We start from the raw sequence: 24,371 nt of genomic DNA, 5'->3' as shown, positions 1-24,371 counted from the left end.
ATTGACAGCCTGCTGACTTGTGAATCAACAATTACAATGCCAGTAGTCACCAAAGTTGTCACCTGTGGGTGACAACTTTGCTTTGAATTCAGGAGCAGTGCTGCATCATTGCCACACCATCACATGGATAGATTTGTGGGAATATGCACAGAATTAAAGAAAAACTAAAAAAAACAAATGCACTTATAATTAAAGGATAAGTTGACCTTTCTAAAAAGTGCATTTATTTAGGCACCTGTAAAGAAATGTACCCACAATCTGCAGATCAAGGGTGCATTGCATGGTTCCTGCAGACTGTTGGTGTTTCTATCTGCCCAATCCTCTTATGGGCAGACAGTTGCTAAATGACAGGAAGCATCAATGAACTACCTAGATCAGGGTTTGACAAATTTGCTTGGAATCTAGGAGCCAGCTAAAAAAGGAGCCAAAAAACGCACCCGTCCCGCCAACTCGCGCACAGAAGCGAACGCTTACGTGAGTAGCGCCTGTATATGTAAGCAGTATTCAAACCACACATGTGAGGTATCGCCGCGATTGGTAGAGCGAGAGCAATAATTATAGCCCTAGACCTCCTCTGTAACTCAAAACATGCAACCTGTAGAATTTTTTTAAACGGCGCCTATGGAGATTTTAAAGGGTAAAAGTTTGTCGCCATTCCACGAACGGGCGCAATTTTGAAGCGTGACATGTTGGGTATCAATTTACTCAGCGTAACATCATCTTTCACAATATAAACAAAAATTGGGCTAACTTTACTGTTGTCTTATTTTTTAATTAAAAAAAGTGTATCTTTTCCCATATAAGACCGCTGCGCAAATACGGTGTGACAGAAAGTATTGCAACGACCGCCATTTTATTCTCTAGGGCAGTGATGGCGAACCTTGGCACCCCAGATGTTTTTGAACTACATTTCCCATGATGCTCATGCACTCTGCAGTGTAGTGGAGCATCATGGGAAATGTAGTTCCAAAACATCTGGGGTGCCAAGGTTCGCCATCACTGCTCTAGGGTGTTAGAATAAAAAAAGTATATAACGTTTGGGGGTTATAATTAGAGGGAAGGAGATGGCAGTTAAAAAAACACACTAAGAACTGCTGTTTTTGCTACTTGTAATGTAACCTGTAATGCCAACGGCCACCACAAGATGGCCACTCCTAGATTCTTTCTGCAGGCCTCGGCTTCCTTCTGTGAAGGCCGCAAAGCCATTGCCTCAATTACCGCGCCTGCAGCCCTAAGCTTCGCCAGGCCACAATTTCTTGTCGCAATTGCGACCTGGCGCCCGGATTTTGTCGAGGCCTGGCCTAGAGTGCTCATCAGCACCGTGGTAGTTCATTGAGACCTTCAAGCTGTCGGCTGCAAAGTATTTCGGTCTGCTGTCAGTCACAGGATAGGGAGATGCTACAGGAGCGGGATCCTGTTGCACCCTAAATATGGGTGGAATATGTAACGTGTTCCCAAAGGTGAACTTGCACTATATAGTACTTAACCACTTCAGCCCTCAGCCTCGTTTTGAGATATATATATATATATTTTTTTTTTACTAGAAAATTGCTTAGAACTCCCAAACATTATATATCTTTTTTTTTTTTTTTTTTTTTTTTTTTTTTTTAACCAGACACCCTAATAAAATGGCGGTCATTGCAATACTTTTTTGTGAAACTGTATTTGCGCAGCGGTCTTGCAAGTGCATTTTTTTGGGAAGAATACACTTCTTGTCTTTACTGTTTTTTTTTTTTTTTATATTTTTTATTTTTTTTATTAAAAACAGTAAAGCTAGCCCAATTTTTTTTCAACTTTTGTGAAAGATAATGTTACGCCAAGTAAATTGATACCCAACATGTTACTCTTCAAAATTGCACCCGCTCGTGGAATCGCGACAAATTTTGGCACTTAAAAATCCCCATTGGCGACCTTTAAATATTTCTACCAGTTTTGAGTTGGAGGTCTAGTGTTAGAATTATTGCTCTTGCTCTTACAATCTCAGCGATACCTCGCATGTGTGGTTTGAACACCATTTTCATATGCGGGCGTGACTTGCGTATGCATTCGCTTCTGTGTATGTTGTTTTTCTTTTTGGGTCACTTTTATTCCTATTACAAGGAATGTAAACATCCCTTAATATAAAAAAAGCATGGCAAGACCTCCTTAAATGTGAGATTTTGGGTCAAAAAGACCTCAGATCTCACACTTGCACTAAAATGGAATAATAATAATAAAAAAAAAAAAATCCCCTTTTAAGACCATTGGGCGGAAGTGACGTTTGACTAATGTCATGGGGCCGAGTGGGGGCCATCTTTCCCTCACACGGCATCCAGACTCGGGGGTGGGGGTGAAGGACCGGATTGTCTCCGCTGCCACCGACGGCTCCGGTAAGCTGTGGAGAGGGGGGGCCCCTTCTCCTGCCCCCAATAAAAGTGATTTTGAGGCGAATCCGCTGCAGAGACCACTTTTATCTTAAAGAGAACCGCACGTTGTTCCTGAAAATACCAGGGTAATGGCAGCTAGCTGCTGCAATAACGATATTTAGCGTCAAAGTACCGACGATCAGCTTTGTTTGCTGATATCTTTACAATACATTATTGCTGCACTATTGTGGCTAAAATGAGAATAACAATTATTCTTTCTTTGCTTAGAATAAAGATCACCATTCTCACGGCGTAACATCTTTCACATTATATCACAAAAAAAAAAAAATTGGGCTAACTTTACGTTTTTTTTTTTTTCTTATTTTTCTTCGTTTAAAGTGTTTTCTTTTTTTTTTTCCAGAAAAATTGTGCAAATACAGTGTGACATAAAATATTGCAACAACTGCCATTTTATTCTCTAGGGCAGGGTTTGACAAATTTGCTTGGAATCTAGGAGCCAGCTAAAAGTTAGGAGCCAGAAAACGCGCCCTGTCCCGACGAGCTAGCGCGCAGAAGCGAACACATACGCGAGCAGCGCCCGCATATGTAAACTGTGTTCAAACCACACATGTGAGGTATCGCCGCGATTGGTAGAGCGAGAGCAATAATTCTAGCCCTAGACCTCTGTAACTCAAAACATGCAACCTGTAGATTTTTTTAAACGTCGCCTATGAAGATTTTAAAGGGTAAAAGTTTGACGCCATTCCACGAGCGGACGTAATTTTGAAGCGTGACATGTTGGGTATGAATTTACTCAGCGTAACATTATCTTTCATAATATTAAAAAAAATGGGGATAACTTTACTGTTTTTTTATTTAAAAAAGTGTAATTTTTCCCCAAAAAAGTGCGCTTGCAAGACCGCTGCGCAAATACGGCGAGACAAAGTATTGCAACGATCGCCATTTTATTCTCTAGGGTGTTAGGATAAAAAATATATATAATGTTTGGGGGTTCTAATTAGAGGGAAGAAGATGGCGGTGAAAATAGTGAAAAATTACATTAGAATTGCTGTTTAACTTGTAATGCTTAACTTGTAATACCAACGGCCACCACCAGATGGCGCCAGCTTACACATCTGGTGGTAATATCTTGTAATACCAACGGCTCACCACCAGATGGCGCCAGCTTACACATCTGGTGGTAATATCTTGTAATACCAACGGCTCACCACCAGATGGCGCCAGCTTACACATCTGGTGGTAATATCTTGTAATACCAACGGCTCACCACCAGATGGCACCAGCTCACAAGCCAAGTCGCCAGGACCCCATTTCTAGTCGCCATGGCGACCTGGCGCCCGGGATTTGTCGAGCCCTGCTCTAGGGTCTCTGCTAAGAAAATTATATTTTTGTATGTATGTATGTATGTATGTATGTATGTATGTATGTATGTATGTATGTATGTATGTATAATTATATATAAATATGTGTTTGGGGGTTTTAAGTAAATACTGTTTTTTTTTTTTTTTTTTTTTTTTTTTACTTTCATAAGCAATAGAGGTACTCCAAAACTTCAGCACTTGTGGGATGTTCTCGGTCTATATTGTTCAGGACCGACCAAAAGTGGTCCATGGAAGGAAAATTGGGGACAGGGTTACAGGTGGCCAAGGCTAACTGTCGCACATGTGGAGCGAAGGGTGGTCTGTGTAGTCCAAGCCAATAGTAGAGCTACTGTAGCTTGGCTTTATGAAATAAGCTAATGCTGGTTCTGACCATGAGGTGTCAGAACACACAGGGCATCGCAGTTTGTTGTGTATAGGGCTGCTTAGCCGCAGACCAGTCAGAGTGTCCATTCTGCTCGTATCCACAGCCAAAAGTGCCTACAATGGACAGGCAAGCATCAAAAGTGGACAAAGGAGAAATGAAAGAAGGTGGCCTGGTCTGAGTTCAAGAATGGTTGGTTGTTTTGAGGAACACAATGAGTTCAAGGTGTTGCCTTTGGCCTATAAATTCTCCAGTTATCAATCTGGTCAAGCATCTGGGACGTGCTGGAGGAACAAGTCTGATCCATGGAGTCCCCACCTTTATAACAGAGGGGATTGTGTGTAGTTTACAAAGAGTCCTGCGTTGCAGTGCATGTTCTTTGTAAAACATGTGCCCATTACTACCTGATTTTGGAGTGCCAATAGATTGAATGCCAATTCAATTGTCTCCTAAATTCTACATTCATTTACCCACCTGCTGTTCTATGTCATATTGTGTACTGTAAAGTGGGTACACACTATAAGAAAATTGGTTTGATTTTTGTTATGGTTTCACAGCAAGTCAGAACCGAGGAAGAAAATGTACAAAAATTCTCGTACGACAGACTTTTTTCTGATTTTTCTCGTACGAAAACGGAACCCATTAAACCAAAATCGTTTATTCTGTTCCCGTAAGAGAACATTTTTGCAGTTTTTGACCATTCGGAAATTTTAGTTTGCAAAGTCGGAATCGGATGTCAAAAGTTGTGTACACACTATACGGAAATCTAACTATTGTGCCTTGTATGGAGTTTTTCTTCAGGGGGATTTCGTCTAGATGTACAGCCATGGCATATTGTAGAGCCACCTGTATTTTGTTGTGCATGAAAGCACACTTGGTCACTTACACACATGCAAAGTGGTTAGCAAAAAATTGAGGAAGCAGCTGAGTTTTTTGTTTTGTTACATGTGGTTTTCTGTATTGTGCTGTGTAAGGCTCACGTGTGTCATGTGCCTGGGTGAAATGTCTAGCCATGCTGTACCAAAAGGTACTGTCATAAGGGCCGTATGCCTGGAATGCAGAATTCCTGTGTTTCGGGCACATTTCTCTGATTGCATACTTACATTTTAACAGACTGCTGGCAACAGGGCTGGACACCGCTGCTGGGTGACCAAAAACACTGGGATATGGTGCACACGTGCTAATCTATTAGAGCTGCATGATTCTGGGAAAAATTAGAATCGCGATTCTTTTGCATAAAATGAAGATCACGATTCTCAAATGTATTTATTTAAAGTTATTTTCAACACAAACAGAGCTTATGTGCTTTACATACAGTATATGTAAATCTGACGGACTGTTTACATGTCAAATTTTAAAAGCCGGAGCAAACCTGCTGACCTTGCATGCTTGCTAATGTGAAAGAACACCTCTGATTTTCACATTTAACTAAATGTGAAAATCAGAGGTGTTCTGTCACATTGGCAAGCATGTAAGGTTTGCTGCTGCTTATAAAATGTAACATGTAAACAGTCCATCAGATTTACATATACTGTATTTAAAGCACATAAGCTCTGTTTGTGTTGAAAATAACTGTGAAATCTAAAACTCTGTTGAATGTAACAAGGTGTCCGCTTGCCCCCTTCTCACTAACGTTTCTGTGCAGGAGTGTGGGGTGGAGCAAGATGGCGGCAACGAAACGTCACTTCCTGACGAGACAGCTGCCGCCGGGTGTACCAAGATGACTGCTGCTCCGGAGCTAGGCCGAAGCCGGGCACTTTCCTATGGCCGCACCCGAAAATCGCGGGTCGTCCAGCCTGGAGATCACGGGGGGGGGGGGGGGGATTTGGTGAATCAAGATCGATCTTTTCACGATTAATCGTGCAGCTCTATAATCTATGTAGCCTCAATAAGCTGGTGAGTTTTAATTTGTGAACTGAAGGATACCTACACCCAAGAGCAAATAAATACAGCAACATCTTCATATTTACTAAAGGCAAATCCACTTTGCACTACAAGTGCAAAGTGCACTTGGAAGTGTAGTCGCTATAGATCTGAGGGGGACATGCAAGGAAAATAAAACTGCATTTTAGCTTGCACATGATTGGATAATAAAATCAGCAGAGCTTCCCTTCATTTCAGATCTACTCCCTGGATTTACAGCGACTGCACCTCCAAATGCACTTTCAAGTGCACTTGTAGTGCAAAGTGGATTTGCCTTTAGTAAATAAACCCCCATAAGGAATGTACATAAAGTGGGTATAGAAAATAATTTTTAAAAATTACCTTTTGTTGCTTTGCAGCCTGAGATGAAGACAGAAGTTTTTTGTTTTTATCCAGCTATATTTATTTAGTGCAACTTATAACATCCAAGTGAAAGATGATTATTATTAAAATGAGAGATATATATATATATATATATACCATAGAACTATCCCCTATTTGTAAACGCTATAACTTTTGTGCAAACCAATCAATAAATGCTTATTGCGATCATTTTTTTTTTTTACCAAAAATAAGTAGAAGAATACGTATCGGCCTAAACTGAGGGGGGAAAAATGTTTTTTTTATATATTTTTTTGGGGGGATAATTATTATAGCAAATAGCTTTTTGTTTATAGTGCAAAAAAAACGCAGAGGTGATCAAATACCACCGAAAGAAAGCTCTATTTGTGGGGAAAAAGACGCCAATTTTGTTTGGGAGCCACGTCAGTTAAATCGACGCAGTGCCAAATCGCAAAAAGGGGCCTTTACCTGCATAATAGTCCGGGTCTTAAGTGGTTAAAGCGGAGTTCCAACCACAATTAGCATTTTTTAAATGTATGTCCTTTCATCCTGCGTTTTTATAATATAAATCTGGTCACTTACTATTTTACAATCCGCCGCCGATCCGCATAGATATTCAAAAAAGATCGTTTATAAAACTATATCTACACCGTTGTCATTTTGCTTGTGGGCATTGTGAAGCCTACAGGCACTTACTTCCTGGAAGTCTTGGATGGGGAGTGATAATTGGACAGCGCACTGCATCCTGGGAAATGATGACACATATTTCCCAGGAGCATTAGAGGGAGATGATGTCAGAATCCTAGGTGATTTCAAAGGCAGATTTCGTGGGACCGCATAGCAACAGGCATTTCCAGATGAGTAAAAAAAAAAAATGTTCTGTTTTTTTTTTTTTTTTCTGTTTTTTTTTTTTTTTTAGTCGTAAGCTAGAGTTTAAAGTAAAATTGTTTTTTTGATGGAACCTCCACTTTAAGACCGCTGTGCAAATACGGTATGACATAGTATTGCAACGATCTCCACTTTATTCTCTAGGGTGTCTGAATTTTTTTTTGGGGAGGGGGTTCGAAATAAATTTCTAACAAAAAAATAAAATTAATTTAACGTGTAATCAAGTGTCCGAAATTGGTTTGGTCCTTAACCACTTGACGACCGCGCTATAGACAAAATACGTCTACAGCGTGGTCCAGTTATTCTGGGAGGATGTCCCTGGCCATCCATGCTCAGCCATCCCTGTGCAAATACCCCGCAATACATGCCACCCTCCGGTGCTTCTACCGACTCACCGCTACGATCAAAGCCAGGATCATTTTTTTTATTTCAGGCTTCCCAGCCTAGAGGTGAGATGTGGGGTCTTATTGATCCCATATCTCACTGTAAAGAGGACCTGTCATGCTATATTCCTATTACAAGGGATGTTTACATTCCTTATAATAGGAATAAAAGTGATCAAATTTTTTTTTTTTATGTGGAAAAAAGTGTCAAAATAAAATAAAGTAAAATGAACAATACATAAGTGCCCCTGTCCCCTTGTGCTCGCATGCAGAAGCGAAAGCATACATAATTCCCGCCGACATATGAAAACGGTGTTTAAGCTACACATGTGAGGTATTGCTGCGAACGTTAGAGCGAGAGCAATAATTTTGGCCCTAGACCTCCTCTGTAACTAAAAACATGTAACCAGTAAAAATATTTAAAACATCGCCTATGGGGATTTTTAAGTAGCTAAGTTTGGCGCCATTCCACGAGCGTGTTTTGAAGGGTGACATGTTAGGTATCTATTTACTCGGCGTAACTTCATCTTTGATATTACGCAAAAACATTGGGCTAACGTTACTGTTTTTTTTAAACGCGTTTGAAAAATTGCTGCGCAAATACTGTGCAAATTAAAAAGTTGTAATGACCACCATTGTATTCTCTAGGGTCCTTGCTAAAAAAGCATATATAATGTTTTGGGGTTCTATGTAATTTTCTAGCAAATAAATGATGATTTTTACATGTAGGAGAGGAATGTCGGAATTGGCCTGGGTGCTCCAAAACGCCTGAAGGTGCTGTCTGCATGTTGGGCCTCTATATGTGGCCACTCTGTGTAAAAGTCCCACACATGTGGCATCGCCATACTCGGGAGGAATAGCAGAATGTGTTTTGGGGTGTAATTTGTGGTATGCATATGCTGTGTGTGAGAAATAACCTGCTAATATATCAATTTAGTGGGGTAAAAAAAAAAAATCTTGACTTAACCACTTAAAGACCACAGGTGTTTTTCAGATTTGGTGTTTGCAAGACTAAAACATTTTTTTCTGCTAGAAAATTACTTAAAACCCCCAAACATTATATATTTTTTTTTTTCTAACACCCTAGAGAATAAAATGGCGGTCATTGCAATACTTTTTGTCACACCGTATTTGCGCAGCAGTCTTACAAGCGCACTTTTTTTGGAAAAAATTCACTTTTTTGAATTAAAAAATAAGACAACAATAAATTTGGCCCAATTTTTTTATATATTGTGAAAGATAATGTTACGCCGAGTAAAATGATACCCAACATGTCACGCTTTAAAATTGCGCCCGCTCGTGGCATGGCGTCAAACTTTTACCCTTAAAAATCTAGATAGGCGACGTTTAAAAAATTCTATAAGTTGCATTTTTTGAGCTACAGAGTAGCTCTAGGGCTATAATTATTGCTCTCGCTCTAACGATCGCGGCGATACCTCACTTGTATGATTTGAACACCGTTTTCATATGCGGGCGCTACTTGCGTATGCGTTCGCTTCTGCGCGCGAGCTCGTCAGGACGGGGCGCTTTAAAAAAATTTTTTTTTTGTTTTCTCATTTAATTTTATTGATTTTATTATTTTTTACACTAAAATATAAAAAAAAAAAAAAATGATCACTTTTATTCCTATTACAAGGAATGTAAACATCCCTTGTAATAGAAAAAAGCATGACAGGTCCTCTTAAATATGAGATCTGGGGTCAAAAAGACCTCAGATCTCATATTTAGGCTTAAATGCAAAAAAAAAAAAAAAAAAAGGAAAATTTGTCATTTAAAAAAATGACAGAAAAAAAATTGTCTCTTTAAGAGGCTGGGCGGGACTGACGTTTTGACGTCACTTCCGCCCAGCAGAGCTATGAGGACGGGTGGGGGCCATCTTGCCCTCACTCAAGTCCTCACACACAAGGCGGCAGCATCGGATCTCCTCCGCCGCTACCGACGGCTCCGGTAAGCGGCGGAGGGCGCGGAAAAGCGGCGGGAGGGGGGGGGGCCCCTCTCCCGCCACCGATAACGGCGATCTCGCGGCGAATCCGCCGCGGAGACCGCCGTTATCGTTTACCGGACTGCCCACTGAAAACATGGATATCTCAGTTGTGGCAGCAGCTGCTGCCGTTACTGAGATATCCATGTTTAAAAAGAGGACGTATATATACAGTGGGTGGTCCTTAAGTGGTTAAAAAAACTCACCATGCCTCTTTCTAAATACATTGGAATGTCTTCTTTCCAAAAAAGGGGTCATTTGGGGGTATTTGTACTTTTCTGGCTTGTTAGGGTCTCAAGAAATGAGATAGGCCGTCAGTACTTCAGGTGTGATTAATTTTCAGTTATTGGCACCATAGCTTGTGGACTCCATAACTTTCACAAAGACCAAATAATATGCACCAATTTGGGTTATTTTTACCAAAGATATGTAGCAGTATAAATTTTGGCCAAAATTTATAAACAAAAATTTCAAAATTTTATAACGAACGCGAAAATTCATTATTTTTTTATACAGCATTTTCAGTCTTTTTTTTCTTTTATAGCGCAAAAAAAAAAAAAAAACAACGGTGATTAAATACCACCAAAAGAAAGCTCTATTTGTGTGGAAAAAAAGGACAAAAATTTCATATGGGTACAATGTTGTATGACTGAGTAATTGTCATTCAAATTGTGAGAGCACCGAAAGCTGAAAATTGATCTGGTTAGGAAGGGGGTTTAAGTGCCCAAGAGGTGACACTAAAGGTTGGACTTCTTATTAAAATAAAGTCATACTACCTCCACTGTGCAGCTCGTTATGCACAGAGTGGCCCCGAATGCCGTTTTCTGTGGTCCCTCGGCGGCTCTTGGCTCCTCCCCACATCAGATGTGCTGTGGATGCGTCATTGGATTTGATTGACAGCAGCGGGAGCCAATGGCTGCTATCAATCTATCCAGTCAAGAGCCGAGAACCCTGGGCAAAGACGCAGTGCATCCCCATCATGGGACATTCCAGGGCTCAGGTAAGTAAAACAGGGGGCGGTAATTGTCAGATTTCTTTTTTTTTTTTTTACGCAGTGGAACTTATAATAGGTGAAATATATAAAACGCCAACAGGTCAGAAAAAATAAAATATTTTTTCTGACCTGTTGGCGTTTTATATATTTCACCCATTATAAGTTGCACTGCGTAAATACAGCTGTGTACAAAAACAAAACTATCTTCATTTCAGGCTGCAAAGCAACAAAATGTAATTATTTTTTAAGGATAAGTTCACCTCCGGTTTGTACAAAAAAAAATAATAAATGCATCTTTTTGCAGGTAAAAAATGTGCACATATATTATTTTTTAATTAGGAGCCTCTAATAAAGCATTGCACCAGTGCCAATGTGGGGTATTTGCTGTAAATGTGCCAGGTGTATGTAAAAACTTTGTTTTTTATAGTTTTGCTTTCTTAGAGTTGAAAATATGTGAACATTTTGTACTTGTTGCACATTTTTTGTTGTTGCTGAAAACCTGCTTCTGATATAAGCGCGCATTAAGCCTCCATGACCTATTTTACAGCTAGAAGAATGATTACTTGATGGCCGTTCTACATCCAGATATACTTGGATTGAACAGCGGCAGCGTATACAAATATTTACCCCTCCAGTATTCGCTGCAAGTAGAGGCATGTTCTGCTGTTTATCACACATTAATGGCCTATTTGTAAAGCTTGGCAAAGTCATCGCTTTTCATTTCATACCAGTCTGCAACCCAATCATGCCTGGTTTTATTATTATTATTTTCTCATAGAATGGAAATAAGGTTGTGCCAGCTTTTTCTGTAGTTTATAGAGTGGAAGGTTGTGAGATGAATTGCTGTATAAAGGGGACAGGGTAGTAAAAAGTAGACAGTTACAGAAACATGGTTTTAATTGTAGTCAAAATAATGTCCTTGCTGAAAGTTCCATCTCAATCTTCCCTCCATTGGAGATAATGGGTTATGCCAAATTTCCAACTTTGCTGCAAAAAGGTGATCAGGTTCTCTTTTATATTAGTGAAGTCCATTTTCTTTGTATTTGGATTACAGTACAAATTGAACCAAAGGGCCCAGGGGCTGTACACTGCTGACAGCTTACATTTCTCACATGGGGTTGTGTGGCTTCAGTTCCAGTTGATTTACCTTTCTTATAAGATGTCCAGGTATGGGTCAATGGCCTCCTATGATATTGCACCTGCTGTATTCATTACAAAGGTGGGCTGAGTCCTACCTGCAGGATTTCACATTTGTAGTGGGACAATTGCAACACCAACGTGTAGCTTGGAAAAGAGCAATGAACTCTTGAAGAAATCTCATTATCTGACTCTGTACTAAAGCTGATCTCCCAGCTTTTAGTGTACTGTATATAGCTGAGGCTAGATGCAGTTTTTATACAGCACACCCAGCTGCTGGTTAATGTGAAGGAAATAGTTTGTTTGGACCAGCTTGGTCTAAACTATTTAAACTTCAATAAAAGGTAGAGATCGGCTTTAAATTGCCTGTCGGCGTTCATCTAGAACAGGGGTCTCCAAACTTTTTTAAACAAAGGGCCAGATTGCTGTCCTTCAACCCTTAGGGGGGGCAGACTGTAACCGGTGAGAAGAGAAAATGCCCCACATCAGTGGGAGCAAGCAATGCCAGAGGGAGTAAAAAAAAAATACTTTGTACCTGTGGTCAGTTAGAGCTGGGGTCTCCAAACTTTTCAACACAAGGGCCACATTGTAGATTTTACAAGTTTTCGGGGGCCGAAAAAAAAAAATCGGTTGTGTATAAAATATCAGCGGTGACCCCATGTTCCCATCAACAGCATCCCCATCAGCAGTGTCCCCATCATTGGTGTACCCATCAGCAGACGCTGCTGATGGGGAGTGGTGTCCCCATCAACAGCATCCCTATCAGCAGTGTCCCCATCATTGTTGATGGGGACACTCCTGATGGGCACACCAATGATGGGGATGCCGTTGTCCCCATCAGCAGTGACCCCATGTCACAATCAGTGGTGTCCCCATCAACCGCATCCCCTTCATTGCTGATGGGGACACCGCTGGGGTGTCCTCATTAGCGGTGTCCCCATCAGCACAGCAATGTAACAATCTCCCCTGTAGTGTGCGTATCAGTGTTGTGCGACACAATAACTTGATCAGCCTCTGACCTCCGTACTAGATGACTTCTGGTCTTCTGCAGCTACCGTCTCCGAGGTGCGGCACCTCCCCTCTTCACGCCCGATGTTTGAAGTTGCAATCCCACGAGTGACGTCACAGGCGCGGTACCTCCCCTCTTCCCGACCGATGATTGAATTAACGATCCTTTCACGAGTGTAGCAGCGGGCAGGAAGAGGGGAGGTGCCGCGCCTGTGACGTCACTTGTGGGATCGCAACTTCAAACTGCGGGCGGGAAGAGGGGAGGTGCCGCGCCTCGGCTTCTCTTGTTTAAAAAAAAACGGTGTGGCAGCATGGGTGACTTTGTTTACACTGCGGTCTGGATGTGGCCCACGGGCTGGGGTTTGGAGACCCCTGAGTTAGAGGAATAGTGCCCCATTGGTATTGTTGGTTCTGGTAGGAGGGATAGTACTCCATCATTGGTGTCAGCGGGAGGACTAGTACCCCATTGTGGGTGCCATTGGAACGAATAGTGCCCCATTGTTGGTGTCAGTGGAAGAAATTGTGCTTTGTATCAGTGGGATAAACGGTGCCCTAAGGCCAGGATAAAAGCAACCAAACAGCACTTGCAGTGACTATTTTTTGTTAATGGCACCCCAAACATGGGAAAGCAGATATGCATTTTTCACATTTAAATTAAGAGGCACATGAGCTACTTTTGCACATGTAGGACAGCCCATTAGAATTAATGAGCTGTCCTGTGCGTGGACTATAAGGCGCATATGCATAGTGTGATTTTGTGCGTGTTCATAAACCGCATGCTAGTGTGAATGTACCCTTGGTTTCTATTTGGGGACCACGCTATGCAGAAACATCACCTACTGCATATTTGTAAATATGTGCAGCCCCTTTTGTATGATTGGTTGCATCAATTTATCGTGTGTGTGTGTGTGTGTGTGTGTGTGTGTGTGTGTGTGTGTGTGTGTGTGTGTGTGTGTGTGTGTGTGTGTGTGTGTGTGTTTTTTTTATTTTTTTTCTTGACTGTTTGGCTAAGCCGATGTGAAGTGCATCTATTCAGCAGAGCACATGACTGCCGATAATGGATCTCCTCTTTTGTTTGCCATCTTGTTGTTGTGTCCTTCAGGGATTTGCACTGATTACCAGTGCATGATGAAATGGCAAGAAAGTTGGGATATATATTATAAACAAGTTGCATAACAAATATAGCACTGTACATAATGTTTGTCTTCAAAAACTTTCCATTATAATATCCTCTGAGCGGTTATTTACTGTGTTGTGTTGACTTTTTTTGTTTGTGTGCATTGTATGATGTCAGGTTTTAGTGATGGGAGCTCAGACTGACGCTGGCAATACATACACTGATTGAATTTCAGTCAGTTCTGCAGTGACGGCTGAATTTTGATATATGGATTTGGCTGCCCCCACTTGGGGAAATGCTAAAACATATATTCTCAATTGATGCAGCCATTAACCTGGTTTTGTGTGAATTGAGCAATCCCCATCCATGCTTACCTAGGTGGATGCAGCATCGGTCCACAGCTGCATCTGTCCCCCGGTGTCTCTGCACTGAGAACCGAACATCACCGATTGGCTCGGCTCCCTGAGTGTCAATCGGCAGCTCTCCTGCTCTGCTCCTCCACACTCATTCATGGAGTGCTGAGCTGTGGAGGGGAGGGGAGCGGCTGTCTCAGTGGCTCGCGGATAGGCTGTGAGACCGCCATCAGTCCAGGCACCTGGCAGAGTCTGGAGGATGCAGTGCCTGAACTGACCTGTGTGACCTCAGCAGAGAGCGGACTTCAGATCGCTCAGCTGAGAACGGGTCACAGGAGTGCAAAACAAATTTCACTCCTGTAAACCAGAGGAGACCCCCAGCCAAACAAGCTCAGGATGGACTTCTGCTTTTTAATATGTGGCCAGCTTAAATCTGAACTCCATCTTCATACACTTTACATCAGGGGTAACCAACCTTTTTTTGAAGAGCAAGGGCCACTTAAGCGACTTGGTAACCAGTCGCAGGCCACAATGAGTGGAGAGGATGGATGGCCGCCCACAGGTTTTTTTTTTTTTGTATCACCTGTCATATTGGGGTTAAAAAAAAAATTGCCCTTTTTATAGCACAAAAAGAGCAGATAGTCACTACTGTATTTGTAATGTAATCCCTTCTATTACCTCCAGTCTATCGGCCTCCACCTTCTCTGGGCTCAGATGCTGATCTTCCCTGCACAGAGACTTTAAAGCATGTCATACTTATCTGCTCTGTGCAATGGATTGCACAGAGCAGCCCTGATTCTTCTTTTCTGGGGTCATCGTTCTGCCTTCAGAGAGCCCCAATGGCAAGCTGCAAATTATGGTATAGAGTGCCCCTATAGCAAGGTAGAAAAAAAAAATTCTGCCTTTTTAGAACCACTCCCTGCCCAGGACTACGTGTCCTATGAGGCATTACTCCTCACATATTTACAAGTTCTAAGGCACATGGATGGTGTCCTGAGCTGTATTTCTGGATATGTAAACAAATGCATTCTTTATGCAGATCAACTAGTTGGCAGGCGATTAATCGATTGAGAATAGTTGACAACTTTTTCATAGTTTATTAAAATTTTACAAATTGGTAATGTTTCTGCTGCACTGATAAGGGAGCACTGATTGGCAGCACTGTTGGGACTGCACTGATCATCGGTGCCCTGATTATCACTGTACATGTCCCTTTTTAGAGAAGCCGGTTAGCATTCTCTCCTCGTGCTGTCATGAAAGGAGGTGCCAATAACGAGCCGCTGATTGGCAGTTCTATGACAGAGCATGTCGCCGGTCATGACTGCATCCCAGAGTTAGCCAGGCGGTGCTATAGCCATTATTCGGCTATAGCGTGGTCGGCAAGTGGTTAAGGTCGAGTAGACTCCAGTGAAAAACTTTTTATTTTTATGTATATATTATATTTTATTCATTTTCATTTAATTGTTTTTGCAGCTAGAGTTATTTAAAGAGGGTATTTTTATTTTTTCAGATGAAGATGGCATTGACAGAAATCATCCAGCTGGCCTCCCTGGACTCGGATCCTTGGATTCTTATGGTGGCAGACATCTTAAAATCCTTCCCAGACACCGGCTCACTAAACCTTGATCTTGAGGAGCAGAATCCTAATGTGCAGGATATTTTGGGAGAGCTCCGAGAGAAAGGTGATGTCCTTTTAGGTTATTTTCTGCATTGGCTGACAGATCTGCTGCTGTTTTTTTCTGAAAGGTAACTGTGTCCTTCTGTTTATCCAGTGGGTGAATGTGAGGCCTCTGCCATGCTGCCCTTGGAGTGCCAGTACCTCAATAAGAATGCCCTCACCATGCTGGCTGGTCCACTGACTCCTCCCGTCAAACATTTCCAGCTGAAGCGAAAACCAAAAAGTGCCACACTCAGAGCAGAGCTTTTACAAAAATGTAAGTTGAAGTTCTGCTTTTTTCAGTTATTTTTTTTTAACATATAGATTCAGTTAGGTTTTTGTCCTTCTTTTTTTTTTTTTCTCTCCCTTTAGCTGGCTACGAGCGTTTGTATGTATGATTGTTTAAATTCCTATAGTTTTCCTAATGGGCTAACTTTAAATCACTTGATAAATGTAGAGCAGAATTCCTCAACCAGGGTTCCTTCAGAGGTTGCGGGGGTTCTTTGAGCAATGTGCAATTTCTGCCTCTCAGATAAGTTCCCTCTGACACATTGATCTTTTTAGCAGTTTAGGGTGTAATATTTCCCATCAAGTGTAAGGACCAGATCTAGTACTTTTTAGCAAGGGTTCCCTAAAACCAGAAAGTCATTTTAAGGGTTCCTCTGTTTTGAAAAAAGGCCTTAATGGAAAATCTTTATGTAGGACAGCCCAAGTGCTGCCAAAAGTAAAACCGGAGAAATAAGCACAAAGGATATAACTTACTGTCAGTAGGATGTGTCTATTGTACTGATTCCTCTTCCCCTTTTTGTTTTTTTTTTTTTTTTTTTTTTTTTTTTTTTTTTTTTTTTTTAGTAAAAATCGTTCTCTGTGCTTAACCTCCCTGCTGTTGTAATCTTTCGGCATGGTGGGAGTTAATACAGCTAAGGGGTTGTCACAGGCTGTCATCAGTTCGTCTATGCCCACCCTTTCCTCCCAGCTGCACCATTCATAGAAGCCAAACTACAGCATCTATAAATGAAACTGGATCTGTAAAAGAAGGTGGCAGAGCTTTCAATCATCTGCCCATCTGCCATTCTTATATCCCGCTCTATTCATAGAACCTGTAGTACAGTTTCTAGAAATGAAACGGCTGGTTGGAAAAGGGTGGGCATAGTCTGGCTTTCTGGATGAGAACCTGTGACAGCCCCTTAGTTATATTAACCCCTGTCGCATCGCACGATTGTGAGGGATGGGAGCAGGATAGAGGAATATTACTAAAGAAAAGGAATCTGTACAATGCACACATTCTACTGACTAAGTTACGTTCATTGTGATGATTTTTCTGTTCTTGCTTTTGATTGCACTTGGGCTTTAACGAAAGGTCAATAAAAAGGTCCCTGTTTACTGATTTAGGTCCAAATTTTTGCCTGAATCAAAACCAGAGACGCACAGTACCCTTTTCAAATGCAGACCACCTCCGCCCGGGGGTTGTGTGAACTGGCTCCATTGAGGGTCAGTCTCACACTCCTGTCATGCGAATTGGATGCAGAGAAAATTTAACATTTTACTTTTTTTTTTTTTTTCTTCTTGGAAAATTGTTTCACATGCTTCTGAGCTTATTTTTGGGGGTGGTTGTTGGCTTCTTTGTCAAAACTTTTGTGAAAAAGTGAAACCAAAATCAGATGGCTGCCCAGAAGAGGCCTTCCTGGCTATTGAAAGCTTATAGTAGGCAACTTGTAGCTTCTGTTTTTTAAGATGACTGACCTTCTCTTGTAACTACTTTAAAGGGGAGTTCCAGCCATTTGTATGTTTATTAAAAGTCAGCAGCAACAAAAAGGCACTTACCTGCTCCAGCGCTCCAGCGCCGCGCCGGCCGGGGCTCCGCTCCTCTCCCCCCCTCCCCGGCCGGCGTCTTCATATTCAGTGTGGGCACCCGGCCTCACGGCCGGGCACCCACTGCGCATGCGCGCGCGGCCCCGCGCCGTGTAATTGGCCAGGAGATCGGATAAATAAATGAAAAAGATGAGTTGGGGGATGGGAATTAGTTTAAGAAAAAACCTAAGAATTTAGTTAAGAGGGTTACTATTAGTAGCAGTAATTGACCATGAGACTTAATTAGAAATATATCAAAAGTATGAAATTTATTTAACACAGTTCATACGACTATAAAAGATTTTTTAATAGTATTATTATCAGATATAAGATCTAATAGATATTTAAAGTTCCTGAACACATGTAACGAGACTGACAAGACTAACAATGACTACAATTAACGACGCCCGACTGCGCGTGCTGGAAGTTCACACAACAATGACATGCATCATCAATGTATAGCAATTTTAAATAGCCCTGGCATGAATCATGGGGACTATATAGTAAGTAATCATACGTGGGAATCCGTAACGGTCTCACCACATTAATGATATTTGGAATGTCAAATAGATGCAATATATGGTGGGTGAACCTATAATTAGGGAGAAAAGGAGAGAGGGGAAAAAGTGTAGTATATCATATGTCTGTCAATACCCAGAATAAATTGATTATATAATGCAATATTGTTTACAAATATAGTGGAAGTCCATACGTAATGTTAGGCAGAAAATATGTGATGTGCTACTAAATAACTTTTGAAAGTTCCAGCTATATTAGTATCCTCTAGAGCAAATTGGACAATGATACTTTGTTGGTAAGGTTGAACACTCAGTATCAATATTGGCTTGATCAAGCAAAGTGATTTATATATATATATATATATTGCTGAGAATGTCCAGTTAAGTTTCCATTTGTAAATCAATTTCTGGTAGTGCAATAATGATGTTAGTATTATTTAAACGACAGGCAAGAAATCAGGCATCATAGGGAACTGCTGTCCATCACATATATTGAAGTGTCAGTATAATTTATACTGCTTGCTAGTAATTACCCATTCGTTACCTTGGTATAGATGTAGTTTGGTCTTTGATCATCCGATCATATATAGGTAAAATTACCGACCTTTATTTGTTGTTCATCTAGTTTGTAACGATATCCATGGTTGTGTTATAGCAAGTTTTCCAGCAGAATTCAAATGGTCCAGATGGTCATTGCTGACCTTGATGCACTGATTGTAATGATTTCCCGGGATGTTGTTTTCCTTTCAGTGTTTTGTTGAGGAGGCCGCTCTATTGACACTAGATTGCATCTGTGTCTTGAAGCAAACTTACGAGTAGTTTGTCTATCATGGGCCGTCTCTTCCGTTCGACGGCTTGTAGGTTGTTCTATCAAGAGAGCCGTTCTCTCCTTCTCCCGTCAGTCGGCTGAACGCCGGTATAGGCGTAGCGGGCGTCTAGCTGTGACGTCGACGCGTTTCGCCGTGCTTAGTGGCGTAGCTTCTTCCTGGACGTGCTACACAGTTAGTCAATGGGTGTTTTGTATTGATGTCTTAATTGGTGTCAAGCTGAGATCGCAATCATTCTCAGGTTTGTGTCAATGATTGGCACAATGCGGTACACTGTTGTGGAGGAACTTTAAATTTTAAATGAAACAGTCTATAATGTAAATTTGCACTACTGAATCGAAATCATAAATATCTGATATGTATCCATCAATGCTGACAGGCATTGTCCTTTTTTTTTTGAAAAGTAGTTTTAAGCTGTTCTGTCGGTAGGGATAATTATCTAGTTAATAAGTGTCAGTGTAGAAAAATGCAGTTGGAAATAAACACTGAAAGGTTATAGGTATAGAATAAGATGGTGCAGTTATTCATGCAATCAGAAAAAGGAACTAGAAAGAGCTATTATTATGATACTATGAAGATAATATCAACTGGATTATTAGATAACCAGTAAATTTATGATTTATTCGGATTGCGCGACGGTATTATTAGATGTTAAATTTAGTTTTAATTTTGATTTTAAATACGTTTATAGTTGAAAAGCTATGGGTTCAAAAAGGCCAGGAGATCGCCTAGGACCTGTGACGTGTCCTAGGCGATCGCCTACAGCAGCCACTTCCTGAAGGCGATTAAGCTTAGTCGCCTACAGGAAGGAGGAAGTGGGACAGGAAGTCCCACTCGTGCTGAAGCCCCCACTCCCCCCCAAAAAAAATTACGTGCCAAATGTGGCATGTAAGGGGGAGAGGAGTGGGTTAAGAGGAAGTTCCAAATTTGGGTGGAAATCCTCTTTAAGTACTTTGCTGCTCTGTATGTAGCATAAGTCTCTAAAGTCATACTCCGGCTTCAATCCGAGGCCCCCTCAAGGGCCAGTTATTGGAGATCTGCTTCATTATTTTGATATGCACTTCCACCATGGGCTTTTATCTGTGCTGGCGAGGGAGTGCTTATTGAAATGTGCACACAATTATACACTTGCAGTCATCACAATAGACTGGTCTCCTCACATTGGGAGCTGCGGAACACAGTGACTCAGTGATGGTCATTTGTCAGCAATTGCCCCACAAAGGAATATTTCACAACCACATCTTTGCGATTTAAGCATTTCTTCCTCTCACCATTACTGTTGAAGCAGAAGGAGAGGGATCATGGTGCTCTGCCTAAGGAGTTAAACCTCTCATAAAAATGTGCCATTTCAGAAATGTTAGCTAGTTGCTAATTTTGTCTTAAGAATATTATGTCTTTGAGCCACGATAAGTATAGAGATGAGTAATTCTTCCATGGCGAAGAGACACTAGCTGAATGGCAGAGGAGAGAGCTAGTGTATGAAGAAGGGAATCGGACCACGGTGGTCAAGAGAGGGTGTACAGGATGTCGCAGGTTCAGGGTGTGTTTTTTTTTTTTTCAGTTTAGAGGGGGGTAGGAAATCCTTCTTTAATTCTAAATAGTTGAGCCTGTTTTTAGGTGACTGTTGTGTACATTAGATTGGCATGTGTGGCACCAGTTGTTTTGCTCTAACTAGACAGCGTTGCATCTGCCCCTTTTTTTTTTTTTTTTTTTTTTTTTTTTTTTTTTTTTTTTTATTCTACTTTGCAAAGTTTGATAGTTAAGCAATGAAGACTTTTTTTCAAATGTTTTCTTTTGCTTTTACAGCTACAGAAACTGCACAGCAGCTTAAGAAGACTGCGGGAGTTCCATTTCATGCAAAAGGAAGAGGTCTAGTCAAAAAATTGGACACAACTAGTGAGTATGTTCAGGTCCTAAAGTACCTACAGAAGGCAGATGACTTATGAAGATCTGTCATCTTTTCTACAATAATTAGTAGATCACACGGTAATCTAGAAACATCTAGAAACAATCCAGGTCCCCCCCCCAAAAATAAAGATCAGCAGCTACAAATACTGTAGCTGCTTACTTTTAATATAAGGACACTTACCTGTCCAAGGACTCAGCGTTGTACGAACCGATTCTTCAAACTGCTTTGGAAGATGCATTAAGGTGAAACACATTTACCTTTACAACCCCTTTAAACTGTATCTATTTCTGTGAATACTAAAGAAAATTAAGGGAAATCCCACCATTGACAGTTGCCAGTGAAAATCGCTGTATGAATACACCTGTTTGATGACCCTTGTCAGAGGTGGGATTCTTTACTGGTTATAAAAGCAGTGGTTCAAAAGACTTTCCGGAGGTCCCAACCCTTCCCTGCTCTTTGTAGAAGAGAAAAGTCAATGTGAAACAAATGTGCATTTCATTTCAGAGCACTAAATCCACACCTATATGCTCTAATGCAGGCCCTCCAGTTGTTCAGGAACTACAATTCCCATCATGTCTGTGAATGTCAGTTTTACAATGCCTCATGGGATGTGTAGTTCTACAACAGCTGGAGGGCCGTAGTTTGAGGATCCCTGCTCTATTGGAACACATCATTATTTTGGCACAACCTCCCCAGGCATCAGAAAATTTACTCTTGCACTTTATTTTTATTTTACTTTGTGAATCTTTGTAATCCTACTAATTGTCCACATGTTCTACTCCTTAAATAAAACTGCCATTTATAAACTTTTTACAGCTCCACTCAAAGGTATACCAAAACAGGCGCCCTTTAGAAGTCCTACAACCCCCAGTGTGTTCAGCCCAACTGCCAACAGAACGCCCATTGCACCTTCCAGGACGCCGCTCCGAAGAGAGAGAGGAGTAAAGGTGGGTGAATGTCCTGAACGGATTACTATTGCCCTGTTGTAGGGAAGAGAGGAGATTTTATTTACACATACATGAAAATAATTATTTGATCCCCTGCAGTTTATCCACTTACATAGAATTGAAGGGTCTATAATTGGTATCATAGGTGTATTGTAAATGGAGACGGAATATCAACCAAAACTCCAGAAAAACACACAATACAAATTTGAGTTGCAGTGAGTATAAGAAGCATTTGATCCCCATACCAACCAACAATAATTCTGGCTACAGTATGTGGTACTCAGATTCATCCTAACGACATCTTGTTATGTGTATAAAAGACACATCCACAGAATCTTTCTTCCATTCAAACCTCACCATCATGAGCAAGACCAAAGAGCTGATGTTAGACAGGATTGTAGACCTGCACAAGGCTAGAATGTGCTACAAGACCATCAGCAAAAAGCTTGGAGATAAGGAGACAACTGTTGGAGCGATCGTTCACAAATGGAAGAAATGCTAAATAAATGGAGTGGCCTCGTCAGTCTCCAGACCTTAATCCTATAGAAAATGTATGGAGGGAGCTGAAACTTCGAGTTGCCAAGCGACGGCCAAGAAGCCTTTTAAAGGGGTTGTAAAGGAAAACATTTTTTTCCTTAAATGGCTGCCTTTACCTTAGTGCAGTCCTCCTTCACTTGTCTCATCCTTCGATTTTGCTTTTAAATGTCCTTATTTCTTCTGAGAAATCCTCACTTCCTGTTCTGTCTGTAACTACACACGGTAATGCAATCCCTGGTGTGGAGAAAGCCTCTTGAGGGGCGAGCAGGAGTGTCAGGACACCCACTAATTATGAAATAAGGGGGGAACTAATGCGCAAACCAACCTAATCAAGAACAGAATAAATATAGAATAAATAAATATGCAGCAGCCACCACTAATAGTGCTCACACACTGACAGTAAATGATAAAATGGGGGATGTGGTGGCGCTTGCAACAAAAATCACTAAAATAATGTATATAATAAATATATAAGAGATACAACAAAATAGACTCCGCCTCCTGGTATTGATTAAAAGTGTATCACTCTAAACCGGAATACCATCCAACAAAAATAACCATAAAGTGGAGGATATTGAGAGTGAAAAAATAATGAAATATGTGTGACCAATGTGCCAATGACAGCACAATAGTCTAAATAAAGTAGCAAACTTCAATCTGTGCATACAACATTTCCTTCAAATATAATTATGATAGTCCAAACAGTGCTTCATCCATAAATCGTGCAATGTGCAACTATGCAAATAAATAAATAAATATCCAATGACCAACTGTCCACAAAATATTGCAAATAAATAAATGTGAATAAATCCAATGATAAAAAACAATCCAAAAAATGCTAAAAGTGAAAAAAATATATATATAAAGTCCACACAAGAATCCCTGTGTAAAAAAGGTCCCAATAAAACTATAAAATAGGAATCAATATCCAGTGCACAAATCGTGCAAAAGTGAAAAATAAAAATCCAGTGGCTAATAAATATAATGAGTTTCTAAAGTGCATCTGTGCTCAGGTTGCTGTGACATGCAGAGTAATTGTGATTGCAGTCAGCCCGATTCTCCACGGTGACCAGGAATATAAGTGCTAGCCCCTTACCTCAAGGAGGCTAATAAATAGCCTATAGGAATATTTCCCAATGATATCTCCCACAATCAACCGATCGATCCACTCCAATGTATTCACAGGCTCAGCGCGATGATTCTCAAAATAAAGCACAGGAATGCCTCCATAGTGTATGATTACAAACAATATTTTAATGAAAAAAGTAGTAACTTACAAGCAGTGCTGTAAGAACAGCATGTACAACGGCGTGTGTGTAGTCCTGTGTCTCCCGCTCTGCGGCCGCAAGCGGGTGACGTCACCAACAGCCCTCCAACGACGTCAATACCAGGAGGCGGAGTCTATTTTGTTGTATCTCTTATATATTTATTATATACATTATTTTAGTGATTTTTGTTGCAAGCGCCACCACATCCCCCATTTTATCAGGACACCCACTAACACACAGCTCCTTTTCTCTATCTGCAAATTAGAGAGTGTCCTGACCCTCCTGCTCGCCCCCTCCCCCCTCAAGAGGCTTTCTCCACACCAGGGAGAAAGCCTCGCATTACTGCGTGTAGTTACAGACAGAAGAACAGGAAGTGAGGATTTCTCAGAAGAAATAAGGACATTTAAAAGCAAAATCGAAGGATGAGGTAAGTGAAGGAGGACTGCACTTAAGGTAAAGGAAGCTATTTAGGGGGGGGGGGGGGGGAATAAAAAATGTACCTTTTTTACAACCCCTTTTAAGGATTTGGAGAAGATCTGTAAAGAGTAGACCAAAATCCCTCCTGGCATGTGTGCCAACCTGGTAACCAACAAGAAAAGTCTTACCTCTGTGCTTGCCAACA

At 41.0% G+C, this 24,371-nt stretch overlaps 1 protein-coding gene across 1 annotated transcript in view; it reads left to right on the top strand.

Moving 5' to 3' along the window:
• Positions 1-24,371, top strand: part of NELFA (negative elongation factor complex member A) — a 61,906-nt gene that overhangs the window by 13,017 nt on the left and 24,518 nt on the right. Inside the window, exons 2-5 of the mRNA XM_040335294.1 lie at positions 15,746-15,917; positions 16,008-16,169; positions 20,895-20,984; positions 21,814-21,944. Of these exons, the coding sequence (XP_040191228.1) occupies positions 15,746-15,917; positions 16,008-16,169; positions 20,895-20,984; positions 21,814-21,944 (555 nt within the window). The remainder of the gene's footprint in view (positions 1-15,745; positions 15,918-16,007; positions 16,170-20,894; positions 20,985-21,813; positions 21,945-24,371) is intronic.

The sequence above is a fragment of the Rana temporaria genome, chromosome 1, assembly GCF_905171775.1.
Source record: "Rana temporaria chromosome 1, aRanTem1.1, whole genome shotgun sequence".
Lineage (NCBI taxonomy): Eukaryota > Metazoa > Chordata > Amphibia > Anura > Ranidae > Rana > Rana temporaria.
Note: the sequence above shows the minus strand (reverse complement) of the source record. Positions and strands in the feature narration are given on the sequence as shown.